The 17,341-nt window shown below is 45.6% G+C and overlaps 1 protein-coding gene across 1 annotated transcript in view; it reads left to right on the forward strand.

Annotated features, from left to right (window-relative positions):
- LOC147035458 (glutamate receptor ionotropic, NMDA 2C-like) overlaps positions 1-2,703 on the forward strand; it is a 343,991-nt gene extending 341,288 nt beyond the window's left edge. The window contains exon 15 of the mRNA XM_085898846.1: positions 184-2,703. Coding sequence (XP_085754972.1) covers positions 184-1,872 — 1,689 coding nt within the window. The 3' untranslated portion in view covers positions 1,873-2,703. The remainder of the gene's footprint in view (positions 1-183) is intronic.
- Positions 2,704-17,341: the final 14,638 nt, after the last annotated feature.

Below are 17,341 nucleotides of genomic sequence, written 5' to 3' on the forward strand. Positions count from 1 at the left end.
AAATACACCTCCCGTTCCCTATGTCATTCCTCTCAAAATATTCCAGAGTAATGACAATGTTTGGGCATCACCTTAAAGTTTTTCTTTGTTTTTGTTCAACACTACAAAAGGGTTATCAGTCATCAGTCAAGATTCAACTCATCATTAGGAATAACTGATGTGTGTTATAATTTCCTTCCACAGGGTATGTACAGCTGTATTTATGGAGTCGAAGTCACGAAGAAGAAGAAATATCTTCAGTCTCCACAGAAGCTGGTGATGGACACAAATTCAAGCATCACACGGCTCCTGAAGACGGCACGCAGCATGGCGAGCTTAACCCAGGTCAATGGTTCTCACCCAACTCCTCATAGAGGAAATCCTGAACGAATGTATGCATCGACTCATGGAATGAACGGTCCTTTCCATCGGATGGCTCTGGCAAACTCTGTGATCTATAACCACAATCCGGGCTCCCATCGCTCGAGTTTGAGGGAGGGTATTTATCCCGAGGATGTGCCGCCGCCTCCCCAGTACCGGCTTCCTCCCGGCGGGGCTTATGGCTACAAGGAGCCTGACACAAGTCACCATCCGGTCATGGCAAACACAACCATCCACGAGTTTAGAAATGACGAATGCAATATGGCTCGACCACGCTATCCATGGGACAGATCCAAGGATCAGGGTCCTCCATGCCACAAGGGACCACTCAGAAGCTTGTCTCCAGCTTATCTAGCAGTACAGAGGGCATACCGTGATGGTGCGGACCTGGGCCGTGGCTATCTTTCTGACCTCGAGGAAATCCGTGAGCACGGTTCAGATTCAAGGGCCGAATCGGAAGGTTATCGAGAAAAGAATATTCACTACCGCAAGTTTGATCGTAACTTTAGAGACGGTGGGCGTCTCCCTGGTAGGTTTTCACTTAAAGAGAAAGACCTTTACGGAATTCCCCCTCCAAAGATGCTGACACGTTATGCATCGATGGACTGGAAAGACCCCATGATGTTTGTGAGCAGTACGCCCAACATTTTAGAGCCCATGGGCAAGAAACGCGCAATGTTTAAACGCAGCGACAGTTTTCACGAGAATGAACCCACAATGCAAACCGCGACATCTTTGTCCACCTTATACCACCACCACCACCATGATAAAGAGTGTAGTGCATGCAAAGTGAAAATGCAAGAGCCTGCGCCTTTCAACTTGCACAGAGGAGAGGGCGCACAAATGCGCGTGTGCCGAAACTGCCCGGGTCACTTCATGAAGCGTTACGGCAGCTCTCACGGCCGCCATTTTTGTCACGCTTGCAAGTATGGCACGGCCGTACCCAAAAGGCCGGTGCTCGAGCATTACGCTCCGGACAGACAACCGGCTCACCTATCTGCTGACGACGCCTGCTCCTATAGCTCTTTCTCCTCACAGAACATGCATCACATCCCCTGCAAGGATTCTCGTTACAAGATGGGTTACTGCTCAGAGTACAGCAAGGCCGCTGAGGATGAATACATGGAGGGGAAGTTTCTCGACACAGACGGAGGCGAGTCGGTGCACACCGTGTGCTACAGGCCCCCTCACAGTGTGGAGGCCTCGTACGCCGAATCGGCGAGTTCGCCGTACGCCAACCGTAGTAACTACGCGGCCAATTTCTCCCGCCGCCCCACCACTGAGCAAGCGCACGACAGACATTTTGTGCCGGGAAAGGCGGCAGGCCCGGGCACGCCCTGGGCTCCAAAGCAGATCTCGGAGGAAACGATGCAGCTCTGTACTCAGCCTTCGGGGTACAAAATGCCTTACTTCTCGAGCAAAGCAGATGGCTGGGCCGTGCCACGGCCCACGAACAACAGTTACATTAGGCGCGTTTACACCAAGCTGCCGAGCGTGGAGTCGGAAGTTTGAAACTTGTCATGTAGATATATACATAAACATGTAACCATCTGTACAACAATAATTGTGAATAATGGAAATAATGTTGTACATAGACATTGTAAAGTTTTGCACTCAGAATCTTCCATCGTTGTGATTTCTTTTTCTTCCTTTCTTTCTTTCTTTCTTCAGCGGTGCATGACATAGAGAAGCGATGACAGTGAAAGAGTTTGAGAATGTCAGAATGGATATTTATATGCTATTAAACGATTAAGTATTTATTACAACAATGTATCAAAACGTTATCTCAAAACCAGTAGCTCCACTCAAGTCTCAAAAGTCCGACTCATACATCAGCACAAAGTATTTAAAAAAAAGCCATAGCGATAGCAGTCATTGATACGTGTGGCGTCGTCCTCCTTCTCCAGGTCGGTTTTGCATCAGCGGTGATTTGTCCACGGCTGCTTTCCGCCATTTTGTTTTTCCTGTCTTTGCTTCTTTCCCTCCCAATCCCCCTTTATTTCCTTCATTCCCTCTTCACAAAGCCTTGTTATGGGAGAAAATGCAGTTACGTTCTTCTGGGAAACGCTCCACATTTTAATCTTTCGTCTCTAGATAGGAAAAGAGGGCTAACGTTTTTTGGTTGTGTTCTGTTGTATTCTGCTTTTATATCTGCTGCTGTCATTCACTCACTGGACCTTCTTCTTTATTATATGCAGTGACTGTGTACAGTAAAGGTATTCGTTCTGTTTTATATTCCCTTAATTACCTGCATGACGGTTCTGCATTTGCTAGCAAGTGTTTTTGAGACTGTGTCAATATTGTGTTCACCAGCCATGTCCAATATATTTTGTTTGCTATTTATATTCAATGTACAATGCAAATTAGTACTTCCAAAAAAGCCATTCACTACTTAAAACATATAGAAACGGTATACTTAATACTTTATTCAGATATTTCGTATGTACAGTATTTTTCAAGACAAAAAAAAAGGGGGACAACGTGGTGCGGTGCACGGTGACGTCGCAGCAGTGACTACTGCTCGTGGCTGTGGAGGATGCGGTTCCTCAGCTCCAGAGGCTGCAGTCTGCTTGGGGGTTAAGAGGTCTCCTTCCAAGGGTCTCTCTTATTGGCTCACAACGGCACGGATCGCAGACGGGTCCAATTACCTCCTCAAGAACACTTACCTTGCCATAAGCTGGTGTGAAGCTGTGGAAAAGCCATTGGGAATCGAGTTCCTGCAGGTGGATCTAACGGAATTGGCGAAACAACAGGGTCTGAGGTAAATGCTTTCATATACTACGTACGTTACGCTTAATTTACCACAGTCACCGAAATAACCCTTCACACCAAACCGAGGTCTCGTCCTCAACACAGCATATCTGCCATCTGTGATTTGGGGTGGGGGGGGGGAGGGGATTTTGCTTTATTTCAATAAACAAAAGTACTGTCCATGTGTTATTAATGGGGTTTTTAAGATTTATAAGATTGTTTCCTCATTGATTGATATAAACTTGAATTTATTGATTTTATTGAGCTAATAAAACGCGAAATAAAGAAAATACTGGGTGCGTGATCGTTCCTTCTTTTTTTTTTTTTACCTCTGTTGATCGTTATAATTGTTGGGATGTGCAGATTGTGTTTTCACAATAACGACACCTTAGGTTGGGGATCATGACAGAGTTGGTCTACGTTGGACTTTCCTCGAGATGGTGAGTGTGTCGTTGAACATGAAGACGGTGAGTCGACAGTGAGCTCCCAATGACATGGTGAGCATGCTTTCCATTCACCTCGACAGTGTAGTGAGCTCACATTGAGATGGTGAGCATGCTTTGCACTCACCTGGAGACTTATGTGTGGTTAGCTCACACTGAGACAGTGAGTAGAGAGTGAGCTCACATTGAGATGGTGAACATGCTTTGGACTCTCATTGAGATGGTGAGCATGCTTTGCACTCACCTAGACAGTGTAGTGAGCTCACATTGAGATGGTGAGCACGCTTTGGACTCGCATTGAGAAAGTGAGCATGTAGTGAGCTCACATTGAGATAGTGAGCATGCTTTGGACTCGCATTGAGACAGTGAGCATGTAGTGAGCTCACATTGAGAAAGTGAGCATGCTTTGGACTCGCATTGAGATGGTGAGCATGCCTTTGCACTCACCTACACAGTGTAGTGAGCTCACATTGAGATGGTGAACATGCTTTGGACTCGCCTTGAGATGGTGAACATGCTTTGGACTCGCATTGAGATGGTGAGCATGCTTTGTATTCACATTGAGATAGGGAGCATTTATTGAGCTTATATTGAGACAGTGAGCATGTATTGAGCTCACATTGAGATGGTGAGCACGCTTTGGACTCGCATTGAGAAAGTGAGCATGTAGTGAGCTCACATTGAGATAGTGAGCATGCTTTGGACTCGCATTGAGACCGTGAGCATGTAGTGAGCTCACATTGAGAAAGTGAGCATGCTTTGGACTCGCATTGAGATGGTGAGCATGCTTTTGCACTCACCTACACAGTGTAGTGAGCTCACATTGAGATGGTGAACATGCTTTGGACTCGCCTTGAGATGGTGAGCAGGCTTTGGACTCGCATTGAGATGGTGAGCATGCTTTGGACTCGTATTGAGATGGTGAGCATGCTTTGGACTCGCATTAAGATGGTGAGCATGCTTTGGACTCGCATTGAGATGGTGAGCATGCTTTGGATTCACATTGAGATAGGGAGCATTTATTGAGCTTATATTGAGACAGTGAGCATGTATTGAGCTCACATTGAGATGGTGAGCATGCTTTGGACTCACATTGAGATGGTGAGCATGCTTTGGACTCGCATTGAGATAGTGAGCATGCTTTGGACTCATGTTGAGCATGCTTTGGACTCACATTGAGATGGTGAGCATGCTTTGGACTCGCATTGAGATGGTGAGCATGCTTTGGCCTCACATTGAGATGGTGAGCATGCTTTGGACTCACATTAAGATGGTGAGCATGCTTTGGACTCACATTAAGATGTGAGCATGCTTTGGACTCGCATTGAGATGGTGAGCATGCTTTGGACTCACATTGAGATAGGGAGCATTTATTGAGCTTATATTGAGACAGTGAGCATGTATTGGGCTCACATTGAGATGGTGAGCATGTATTAACCTGGTGACAGTGAGTGTCAAGTGAGCTCACATTGAGATGGTGAACATGCTTTCGACTGACCTATTTTTGCCGACCTCAGAGGGATGACCGGCTGAGTCAACCCCACCTGGTGTTATTTAAACACCAGGGGCTTAAACTCAAGACCCTATGATCTTCAGCCAGCCACCTTCACCATTAAGCCAATACTGGGCTTACCTGGAGACATTGAGTGTGTTGTGATCTCACATTGAGGTGGTCAACGTGCTTTGTGCTCATGTTGATATAGTGAGTGCGTAGTGAGCTCTCATTGAGACAGTGAGTGTGTCGAGAGCTCACATTGAGATTGTGAGTGTGTAGTGAGCTCATATTGTGACATTGAATGTGTAGTGAGCTCATATTGAGACTTTGAATGTGTAGTGAGCTCATATTGAGACTGTGAATGTGTAGTGAGCTCACATTGTGACAGTGAATGTGTAGTGCGCTCACATTGAGACTGTGAGTGTGTAGTCAGCTGACATTGACACTGGAAGTGTGTAGTGAGCTCACATTGTGACAGTGAGTGTGGAGTGAGCTCACATTGTGACAGTGAGTGTGTAGTGAGCTCACATTGTGACAGTGAGTGTGTAGTGAGCTAACATTGTGACAGTGAGTGTGTAGTGTGCTCACATTGTGACTGAGTGTGTAGTGAGCTCACATTGTGACAGTGAATGTGTAGTGAGCTCACATTGAGACTGTGAGTGTGGAGTGAGCTCACATTGTGACAGTGAGTGTGAAGTGGGCTCACATTGAGACTGTGAGTGTGTAGTGACCTCACATTGTGAGTGTGTAGTGAACTCACATTGTGACAGTGAGTGTGTAGTTAGCTCACATTGAGACAGTGAGTGTGTAGTGAGCTCACATTGAGACTGGGTGTGTAGTTAGCTCACATTGTGACAGTGAATGTGTATTGAGCTCACATTGAGACTGTGAGTGTGTAGTGAGCTCACATTGAGACTGTGAGTGTGTAGTGAGCTCAAATTGTGACATTGAATGTGTAGTGAGCTCATATTGAGACTGTGAATGTGTAGTGAGCTCACATTGAGACTGTGAGTGTGTAGTGAGTTCAAATTGTGACATTGAATGTGTAGTGAGCTCATATTGAGACTGTGAATGTGTAGTGAGCTCACATTGTGACAGTGAATGTGTAGTGAGCTCACATTCAGACTGAGTGTGTAGTGAGCTCACATTGTGACAGTGAATGTGTAGTGCGCTCACATTGAGACTGTGAGTGTGTAGTCAGCTCACATTGACACTGGAAGTGTGTAGTGAACTCACATTGTGACAGTGAGTGTGGAGTGAGCTCACATTGTGACAGTGAGTGTGTAGTGGGCTCACATGAGACTGTAAGTGTGTAGTAAGCTCACATTGTGAGTGTGTAGTGAACTCATATTGTGACAGTGAGTGTGTAGTGAGCTTACATTGTGGCTGAGTGTGTAGTGAGCTCACATTGCGACAGTGAGTGTGTAGGGAGCTTACATTGTGGCAGTGAGTGTGTAGTTAGCTCACATTGAGACAGTGAGTGTGTAGTGAGCTCACATTGAGACTGGGTGTGTCGTTAGCTCACATTGTGACAGTGAATGTGTATTGAGCTCACATTGTGGCTGAGTGTGTAGTGAGCTCACATTGCGACAGTGAGTGTGTAGTGAGCTCACATTGAGACTGTGTGTAGTGAGCTCATGTTGAGACTGTGAGTGTGTAGTGAGCTCACATTGTGACAGTGAGTGTGTAGTGAGCTCACATTGTGACAGTGAGTGTGTAGTGAGCTCACATTGAGACTGTGAGTGTGTAGTGAGCTCAAGTTGAGACTGTGAGTGTGGAGTTAGCTCACATTGAGACAGTGAGTGTGTAGTAAGCTCACATTGTGACAGTGAGTGTGTAGTAAGCTCACATTGTGACAGTGAGTGTGTAGTAAGCTCACATTGTGACAGTGAGTGTGTAGTGAGCTCACATTGTGACAGTGAGTGTGTTGTGAGCTCACATTGTGAGTGTGTAGTGAACTCACATTGTGACAGTGAATGTGTAGTGAGCTCACATTGAGACTGTGAGTGTGGAGTGAGCTCACATTGTGACAGTGAGTGTGTAGTGAGCTCACATTGAGACTGAGTGTGTCGTGAGCTCATATTGAGATTGTGAGTGTGTAGTGAGCTCACATTGAGACTGTGAGTGTGTAGTGAACTCACATTGTGACTGAGTGTGTAGTTAGCTCACATTGAGACAGTGAGTGTGTAGTGAGCTCACATTGAGACTGGGTGTGTAGTCAGCTCACATTGAGTGTGTCGTGAGCTCACATTGAGACTGGGTGTGTCGTTAGCTCACATTGACAGTGAATGTGAATTGAGCTCACATTGTGACTGAGTGTGTAGTGAGCTCACATTGTGACAGTGAGTGTGTAGTGAGCTCACATTGAGATTGTGAGTGTGTAGTGAGCTCATGTTGAGACTGTGAGTGTGTAGTGAACTCACATTGTGACTGAGTGTGTAGTTAGCTCACATTGAGACAGTGAGTGTGTAGTGAGCTCACATTGAGACTGGGTGTGTAGTTAGCTCACATTGAGTGTGTCGTGAGCTCACATTGAGACTGGGTGTGTCATTAGCTCACATTGACAGTGAATGTGAATTGAGCTCACATTGTGACTGAGTGTGTAGTGAGCTCACATTGTGACAGTGAGTGTGTAGTGAGCTCACATTGAGATTGTGAGTGTGTAGTGAGCTCATGTTGAGACTGTGTGTAGTGAGCTCACATTGTGACAGTGAGTGTGTAGTGAGCTCACATTGCGACAGGGAGTGTGTAGTGAGCTCACATTGAGACAGTGAGTGTGTAGTGAGCTCATGTTGAGACTGTGAGTGTGGAGTTAGCTCACGTTGAGACAGTGAGTGTGTAGTAAGCTCACATTGTTACAGTGAGTGTGTAGTAAGCTCACATTGTGACAGTGAGTGTGTAGTGAGCTCCCATTGTGACTGAGTGTGTAGTGAGCTCACATTGCGACAGTGACTGTGTAGTGAGCTCACATTGTGACTGTGTCGTGAGCTCACATTGTGACGGTGAGTGTGTACTGAGCTCACATTGTGAGGGTTTAGTGAACTCACATTGCGACAGTGAATGTGTAGTGAGCTCACATTGAGACTGTGTAGTGAGCTCACATTGTGACTGTGTCGTGAGCTCACATTGTGACGGTGAGTGTGTACTGAGCTCACATTGTGAGGGTTTAGTGAACTCACATTGTGACAGTGAATGTGTAGTGAGCTCACATTGAGACTGTGAGTGTGGAGTGAGCTCACATTGAGACTGAGTGTAGTGAGCTCATGTTGAGACTGTGAGCGTGTAGTGAGCTCACATTGTGACAGTGAGTGTGTAGTGAGCTCACATTGTGAGTGTGTAGTGAACTCACATTGTGACAGTGAATGTGTAGTGAGCTCACATTGAGACTGTGAGTGTGGAGTGAGCTCACATTGTGACAGTGAGTGTGTAGTGAGCTCACATTGAGACCGAGTGTGTAGTGAGCTCACATTGAGACTGTGAGTGTGGAGTGAGCTCACATTGTGACAGTGAGTGTGTAGTGAGCTCACATTGAGACTGAGTGTGTAGTGAGCTCACATTGAGACTGTGAGTGTGTAGTGAGCTCATGTTGAGACTGTGAGTGTGTAGTGAGCTCACATTGAGACTGTGAGTGTGTAGTGAGCTCTTGTTGAGACAGTTTATATGTGTATCGATGGAGGAGTTTCTGTTTCATTGCCTTTTCCCTTCGTTTATAAAAGCAATCCAGTGTAGTTGTTGTGAATGGTGGTGGAGTATCTCCCTTTTAATCACAGTTCCCACTACCTGCGTTCGTCGTCATGTTATGGGGGTACTGAGTCGATGCAGTGGCCTTCCTCGTGTCGCCGTCCATAATTTGGTGTCAGTTCTGTACTTGTGCCATGAAACCCCTCCCTTTGGATTATGTATTATGGTCTAGTGCAGGTGACACTGCAGTGTCTCCCATGCCATGTTGTGGTCACACCATTGTACCTACTGTAACGCCATCGCTGTTCCCTTTTTCCTAAACCTCATTGAGATAAAAAAAAAAAATTGTACAGGACCAATGTGCTTGTCTTCATGGCATTGCTGCTCGCGTCTCCACCACCTACTCTCTGTGGCCTTATCCAACAACTTCATAAGTTACTGAGAACTTTGCTAATGTCCGTCTCAATTTCTGCAGAGATTACCGGCTTCCGAATCCGCGTTGTTTCGTGTCCAGACGCCATCTCCTCTCTGCTCTGGAGATCCTCAAAGGATGTGGCATGCCCTTTTATGAATTTCCATTTGCAGAAGGTTGTTCAGAGTAAAACAGAGGCAACAACAGCAACCAATTTCTTCCGACGAGACGCAACTACATGGTCTTGTTCTAGTAGATTGGTTGGTGTGGACGTCCTCACCACGCGACTGGACAAATGGCTCAGCAGGAGCACAATCTCACAGCTGCGCCGGCTCACTCCTCACGGCCTTCTTCCCAAACAAAATGGCGAACTTCTGGACTGAAGAACGCGAGGATCCATTACTTGATCCACAGCTTCACCCGATTACTCCAAGGTCGTCCCCTCCACCTTGACCAGCAAGACCACCACAATTGTGAGACTCTTCCGACGAGATTTCCTTTTCGTCGCCTTGGTTTTCACGACGGAACCCACGACCGCCAGTCCTTTGTCGTCCATTGGTGCGACCTGGTGCCTCGTAACCATGGTAACCTTGCACAATGTCAGACGATTGTCCCGCGACACAATGCTGCGTGTTGGAAGAAATTGGTTGGTGTGGCCTTGAGACGTGAAGGCACCGACTGCTGTTTCCATGGGGAAAGGTCTGCGGCTCCACGAAGTCCCAGAGTGGGAATAACCTCGTTCACTGTTTATTTCCTTTCACGTTCCCAGCGACAGTTTCCCCGCTGAAAGGAAGATGAACAGTGTAATCATCGGGAGGCTTTTCTCTGGGAATGCAAGATAGAGTAAGTGGGGATTATAAACGGGTTGGCAACAAAAATAAACCAAATTGAGTTTGCTTGTTGTTACCTCGTGCACATTATTGAGAGCGCAGCTCGATGGGAAACTTCCAAACACCGATAATAACACTCCATATGTCCTCCGCCGATTATACAACGGACTACTTCCTTCATGGAGAACACATTGTTACCATGACAATGAAATAACTTCACAAACAATGTGTAGTTTTATTTCGTGAAACACACCCCCACCCCCCTCCCCGGTCTCGACCGTTACCCCCCTTACTGTCTTGATCCTACTCCTACCCCCCCACCCCCACCCACCGTGTCCACCCTACCTGCCCCCACACCAACACAACCCCCCCCCCCCCGAACCGAACAGTCTATACCCCTACCTCTCTCCACTCCCCATCGTCTCAACCCCGAGAAGCCTGAAGTTGTGTTTTTAACAAACCTCAAGTTCCTCGTCTTTTTCTTGGTGAAGAAGGTTGAAGTTCTGCACCAACTCAAGCACATTCTCATTTCCTTCACTTCCCTTTAACCTTCGAGAACCAAACCCAATGAATGATCAAAGAGTGTTCTCTGAATGAGCTTTTTCCTAAAACAGCAGCAACACCAAAAAATTCCACCACCCCCTCCAACACCACCCCCTCCTACACCACCCCCTTCTACATGACCCCCTTCTACATCACCCCTCCTACATCACCCCTCCAACACCACCCCTCAAACATCACCCCTTCTACATCACCCCTCCTACATCACCCCCTCCAACACCACCCCTCAAACATCACCCCTTCTACATCACCCCTCCTACACCACCCTGTCCTACATCACCCCCTCAAACATCACCCCTCCAACACCACCCCTCCTACACCACCCCTTCTACATCACCCCTCCTACACCACCCTGTCCTACATCACCCCTCAAACATCACCCCCTCCTACACCACCCCCTTCTACATCACCCCTCCTACACCACCCCTCCTACATCACCCCCTCAAACATCACCCCTCCAACACCACCCCCTCCTACACCACCCCCTTCTACATCACCCCTCCTACACCACCCTGTCCTACATCACCCCCTCAAACATCACCCCTCCTACACCACCCTGTCCTACATCACCCCCTCCTACACCACCCCCTGAAATATGAAATATGTTTCTTCCTTGAAAGACTTCATTCAGAAAAGGACGAGAGCATGGATGGAGAAACAGTCAAACCTCCTACATTAGAAACTCTGTGGGTTAGTAACGATGACACACCATCGTTGTTAGTACGTCGTCATTGCTGTACCACCGTCGGTTGATAAGACCACACACCACACCCAACTAGTTATTTACCAAATAAGCTTTCAAACTTATTTATTAGGAATCACACACAGGCTCGCTCCCGTTTTGAGCATCTCTCCAACATGTCATGTTTGAAATGTGTTCACTTGGAGATCTGAGTGCACTTTGAACACCATGTTTGGTCATTTTCCTGAATCCGTGGTCTCGAGCAGCTCTCCCCTCAATCATGTCCAGCCTGCTCCCTCCTTCTCCTCATGCTCTCTTCCGCTTCCACTACCAACCTTCACTACACCTGCCGAGACCCTGCTCCCTCTATCCTCTTCTCTGGTTCATCCACTTGTTATCATCCCAGTTTGCCATTTTGTCTCTCGATTCATTAACCCCCTGTTGTCCGACTCTTCCATGAGCCTCAACACTTGTACTCCCCCCTCACATGCAAAAACAAGCTCAAATGAGCCAAGATCCTCGTCCTCTTAATGATGACGTCATAAAAACGAATATGACGTCATTGTGATGTATCAGGTTTGCGATAAATTATCTATGCTAATGCCCGGCTTGATTCCCGCAAACAAAATTCAAACAGCTTGCCTAGTTTTTGAGATAATGGTATTGGCGATTTCCATTAGCGGCGATATTATGACGTCAACTTTTTTTCTAGGAAGAATTTCCAAAATCGGAGATGGTTACTGCCTGCGCGTGGGCTTTCTGCATATACATGGCAAGTTTCACGAAGATCCAATGAAAACTCTGGGTTGTAAAACAAAAAATGTCAAAAAATAGGAATGACGTCATAAAAATTGATATGACGCCATAGTGATGTATCATATGTGCGGTAATTCATCTCTGCTAATGCCCTGTTCGATTCCCACAAACAGGATTCAAAAAGCTTGCCCAGTTTCAAAGATAATTTTTAGGCGATTTCCATTAGCAGAGATATTTTGACGTCATAACTTTTTTTTCTCGGAGGAATTTTCAAAATCGGAGATGGTTACTGTCTGCGCAGGGTATTTTTACATATATATGCCAAGTTTCAGGAAGTTTCGAGAAAAACTGGAGGCTGAGAAACCATAAAGTCCACAAGAAGATGAAGAACAACAACGTGAGTAAGACCGAGAGATCCTCCACGAGGATCTCAAAGAAGAAAAAGTTAAGTTCCCTCTTCCTTCATTTTGTTTCATTGACATTTTCATGTGACTCCTGGTAGCTCTGTTGGCCACGCATTTGGCACCATCTGTTTACTCATTTGAACCCTCATTCACATCCTCTCCTTCCTGACTCCCCCCCACCCCACCCCACCCCTGTCTTTCTCGTGTTTAATCACCCTCCCCTCCGTCCTGGTGATGACGTCAATGCTCATCCTGCTCACCTTGGGATCCTGAAAACAAATCCGTTTGACAGTGAGTGTATGGGATCAGGGTCGTTTACCCCACATTATCTACACATGCACTGCACTCGAACGCGTTCAACATCCTCACCACTAACTTGTGCCTGGCTGACTCGTCCGCCCCCTTCCTCTGTTACCTGTCACCAGTCTCCCTGAACGTATTGTTCCACTCACAAATCGTTTTTCTCGATGATGGCTGCTTTCCATAGGTCGCTCTTAAGCTTCTGTAGCACTGTGGCTGATTTGGTCTCCGAAGACTAAGGCGACGCTGTGTGCTTTGTCTTGTGGGGACAGCGTTTGCAGTGTGTGACGTCACGTGTTACCTCGAAACAAAACAAAAACAGGTAAATAAAACTTTGAGAAATGTTCTCCAACATGCAGAAAACCACATCGTTGTATCCAATTTCATGTTTTTTTAGATTACGTTTTGAATTTGATCAGTAATTTGTGGACACCCAGTACACACACACACACACACACACACACACACACATATAAATAAATATATATATATACATATAGACATATTTATTGTAGTCTCAAAATGCATCATATAGTGCCACCTGGTGGAAGCTTGTATTACATCATAAAATACTCCATCGACATCGAAGTGTAGGTATTAACCCATCTGTCAGGACCAGTGCGTTGTTTGTAACGAATCCACAATGGGGGTCCTCCATTCCTTCCACGTGGTCCTGGTACCGTTCAGTATTTTGTGCTCTTTCAGAAATCCCTGGTTTTAAAGGTGATGCCTTCAGTTTTTATGTTAAAATGGACTTTGTTTTTAAGACTTTATGCGATGTCGGTGTTTGAGTAGCTTCAACCTTTTATCATGAGTTCAGGGTTATTCGGATTGTCCACATTTCTCTCCCTTTCAACACGATCCTCCTCACACCTGCATGGGATTATGATGCCATCCCAAAGTGGATCGTCTTCCAAGTGCAGCAGGTTTCTGCAGGTAGCATCATTTGCCGGGGATGAACACAGCTATTGCACCAATGAACCTGAACTCGTGCAAGAATGACGATATCTGTGATCACAAAGTGATCGCCAAGGGTAAACCTCCGCCAGTGCCTGCGATCCATTGAAAGCCAACTTCTATTTGCATCGCCACATGACCTTGACCTTCAATATTTAGGGATAGGTTGCAAATTAATAAAATGTAAACTCTATCCATAAAACTTAACTTCATGAAAATCGGAGGAAAATTAACCGAGTTAAGATTAAAAAAAAAGTGTTTTTGTGTTAATTAGGTCACAATCTGAAAAAAAAAATAGGTCAAGGACACTCATCAAATATTAGGTGCTCAACTTCAGTGCACGTACACGATTTGGATGCAAGAACATCTCGGAAGGCCAAACGGTCTTTGAGAATCCCCAATGGCGATGACAAAAAAATAAAATGCAGTTTTATTTTTTTTATCAGATCGCCAATTGAGCTTGACCTTATTTATTAGGAATCACACACAGGCTCGTTCCCGTTTTGAGCATCTCTCCAACATGTCATGTTTGAAATGTGTTCACTTGGAGATCTGAGTGCACTTTGAACACCATGTTTGGTCATTTTCCTGAATCCGTGGTCTCGAGCAGCTCTCCCGTCAATCATGTCCAGCCTGCTCCCCTCCTTCACCTTATGCTCAGATCAGACCTATCAGATCAGAAGGTTATGAAATGAATAAAGCGTAAATGCGCCTTACTCTAGGACCAGGCTATCTAGAGGGCAATTCAGTTCCAATTGGACAAAAAAATAGTTGTGTAAACAAAAAAAAAATGTAAAATTTTCGATAATTAGGTCATGACCTTAATTAGGTCAAGGTCAAAAATTGCCAACCCTGTATACTTTTAATCCCATTATTGATGCAAATTTACATTCTCAAAGTCTCAGCCAGCTTGGAAATTGGCAGAAAAAGAAAGAAAAGAAAAAAAGAAGACAACAAACCAGAAGGCGACATGGGTGGTCGCTAGAATAAGGCGAATTTGAAATATGTAGATAAGAGAACACATCAGATGGCATTTTTGCCATTCGTTGTTCCATCTAGGAACATGACGAGCAACTTTCCATTCATCATTTGTGTTCGATTCCCTAACCCAACGTTAGGGAATCCCAACGCGAACGTTGGGGTGAAAGCATATAGTAATATAATTGCATACTAGTCATACAGTTTTTGACGGATCAGGCTGAAATTTTTTGACAAAGAGGTTGATTGTAGTGCGCATAAAAGCACGAAAGCCAATTTTTGATTTCCGAAAGAAAAAAATCTAAAAATATTTTTCGGATTTTTTCAAAAAATTCAAAGTTCTGTTGCTAGGCAGTGGTGGCAACCATAGCAAGGGTGCTCAAAAGCATACAACTACATCCTGGTATGAACCTACCAGTCAAGTTTCATCAAAATCGGTTGACTCCTCTGGCCTCCAGAGCTGTCCATTACATACAAACAAACAGACAGACGGAAAACCTGAGACTAAAGGTAGTCCAGCAACCACCCAAAAATGGAATGGCACTCATTTACATATTTACATTATTATACATAGTTGTACCAAGTTTGACTAGGACCCCTTCAGCTATTCTTATGTTATCATGGAAACGAAAACCTATCAAGCACGGTCGGACAGGCAGACGGATAACCCGAAAACACAAAGCCTCATGCAACTTTGTCGTCGGAGGCAATAAAAAACCGAAATGGTGGTTTCGTCCTTCTTGGGTACAATAAAAACTCTGAGTTACCTTTAGAAAAATTGGTGGCACTAATAGTAAAAACAAACCCTTCTTCTTCTCTTCCCTTAATAAGGTGTGAGGTCCAACGGTACTAAACTTCTATCCTGCCTCGACCATGATACTCCTCCACTTCCCTCTATTCTCAGCCAATTCTCTTCATTCTCCAACCACCTCAACCTTATCATTACTCACACACTCTTCCCATCTCAACTGTGGTCTACCTTCCTTGCTCCCTCAACCTATCCACTCTGCCATTTTCTCTTTCTCCATCTGCACCAAGTGTCCAACCCACTTCAACTGGCTTTTTATAATTCTCCCCATCAAGCTCATCTGCACACCAATCTGCTCCCTCAATTCATCCATTCTCCTTCTATCCACCCTCCTTACTCCTGCAATCCCCCTGACCCAGTTGTTCTCACAGACCTGCAACCTCTGTCAATGCCACCGTTTTGAGACTATAAATGTAGGCCGGTGTCACACAAGACACCAAAACTTTCCCTTTCAATTTCTTGATATTCTTCAGTCTGCCTTTACTTCCTCCACCATCCTCCATGCATTCGCACCCACCTGAATCCTATTCCGCACCTCTGTATCCGACGTACCATCACCGTTCCTCCCCGGTACGCAAACCTTTTTCCCTGTCTCATCTCCTTCCCCTCGAACCTGATATTATTTTCCTTTCTTTTGCAGCCTGACTCACATCACCTGTCTTCTCCATACCCATCCTCAGTTCATGCTTCCTTCGACTCCCCCATTACCTCCTGCATCTCCTGCAACAGCCAGATCGTCCGCATACAACATCCTATCCAAAATACCTTTCATATTTGCCCTCCTGCTTGCCAGCTCCATCACTCAGATAAAACATGAGTGGGCTGAGAGAGCTTCCCTGCCTCAAACCAATGTTCTCACTGAACTCCTCCGATATCTCACATCCAATCAAAACTCTTCCCTTTGCTCCCAATTATACATCCCTTCCACCAACCTAACTTCTGATTCCGGCACTCCCGTCAGTCTCCGTCTCCGTCTCCGTCTCCGTCTCCGTCTCCGTCTGTCTCTCTCCAGTGTCGTAGGCCTTCTATGTCCACAAATCCCAATGCCATTTCACCTCACACCCTCCAACTTCTTCTCCACCAACTGTCTCAGCATGAACATACCATCCCCATCCCCATACCCTAAACTCCGATCTCCACCTTCACACTCTTCCTTAGTTTTTCACATTTCAATTTTTTTTTCTTTTTTTCCCCACAATTCTCTTTTTATTCTCATTCTTGGTTTTTCTTCTCTTTCATTTATTTTACCATCTATTCTTCTCTTTCGTTATCTACCTCTCCAAGGAGAAGTGAATTCTTGCAGAAATTTTTCTGAAAGGCTCTCTTGGCTGCACCTCGATGTGTTTGAGGGTAGTGGAGTAGCATCTGAAACCAGAATCCTATCCAGGTTCCTCCTGATGACTCCATCTTTCCTCTTTACTTCTTCGGGTTCCTTCTTGGTCTTCCATTTCATTATCCTCTTGTCCAGAATCCTCTCCAGTATCTTCACGAGATGACTTGGAAGGTTAATACCTCCGTACATCTCCGGATCTGGGTCGCCCTTTCTCTTCCATATCGGCACAATTCGCCCTGTCCTCCAATCCGCCGGAATCGAACCCTCTCTCACATATACATTAACTTACAACAGGTGTAAGCCTCCCCCTATCCTATATGGGGAGGCTTAAATAACCCAAGATGCTGAGTCTCAAGAATTTCATCAAGTAGCTGCACCACAAAGTGTCCCAATCGCCTTGGGTTTAATCCCCGAACCCTGACACTTCCCATCACAATTGGTCCCTCGCCCCGAAGTGCTCCATGCCAACTGAACCCACTGATTCTCACCCTATCCCTTCTCTCGTTTGCTCCAACGAAGGGTCGACAGCAGTTGGCATGACGATGAATGTCGTGTTGATTTCATCCAAACCCTCTAGTTGAAAATAAATT

This window comes from Eptatretus burgeri, chromosome 1, assembly GCF_056783735.1.
Source record: "Eptatretus burgeri isolate ZD-2024b chromosome 1, Ebu_testis_v1, whole genome shotgun sequence".
NCBI lineage: Eukaryota > Metazoa > Chordata > Myxini > Myxiniformes > Myxinidae > Eptatretus > Eptatretus burgeri.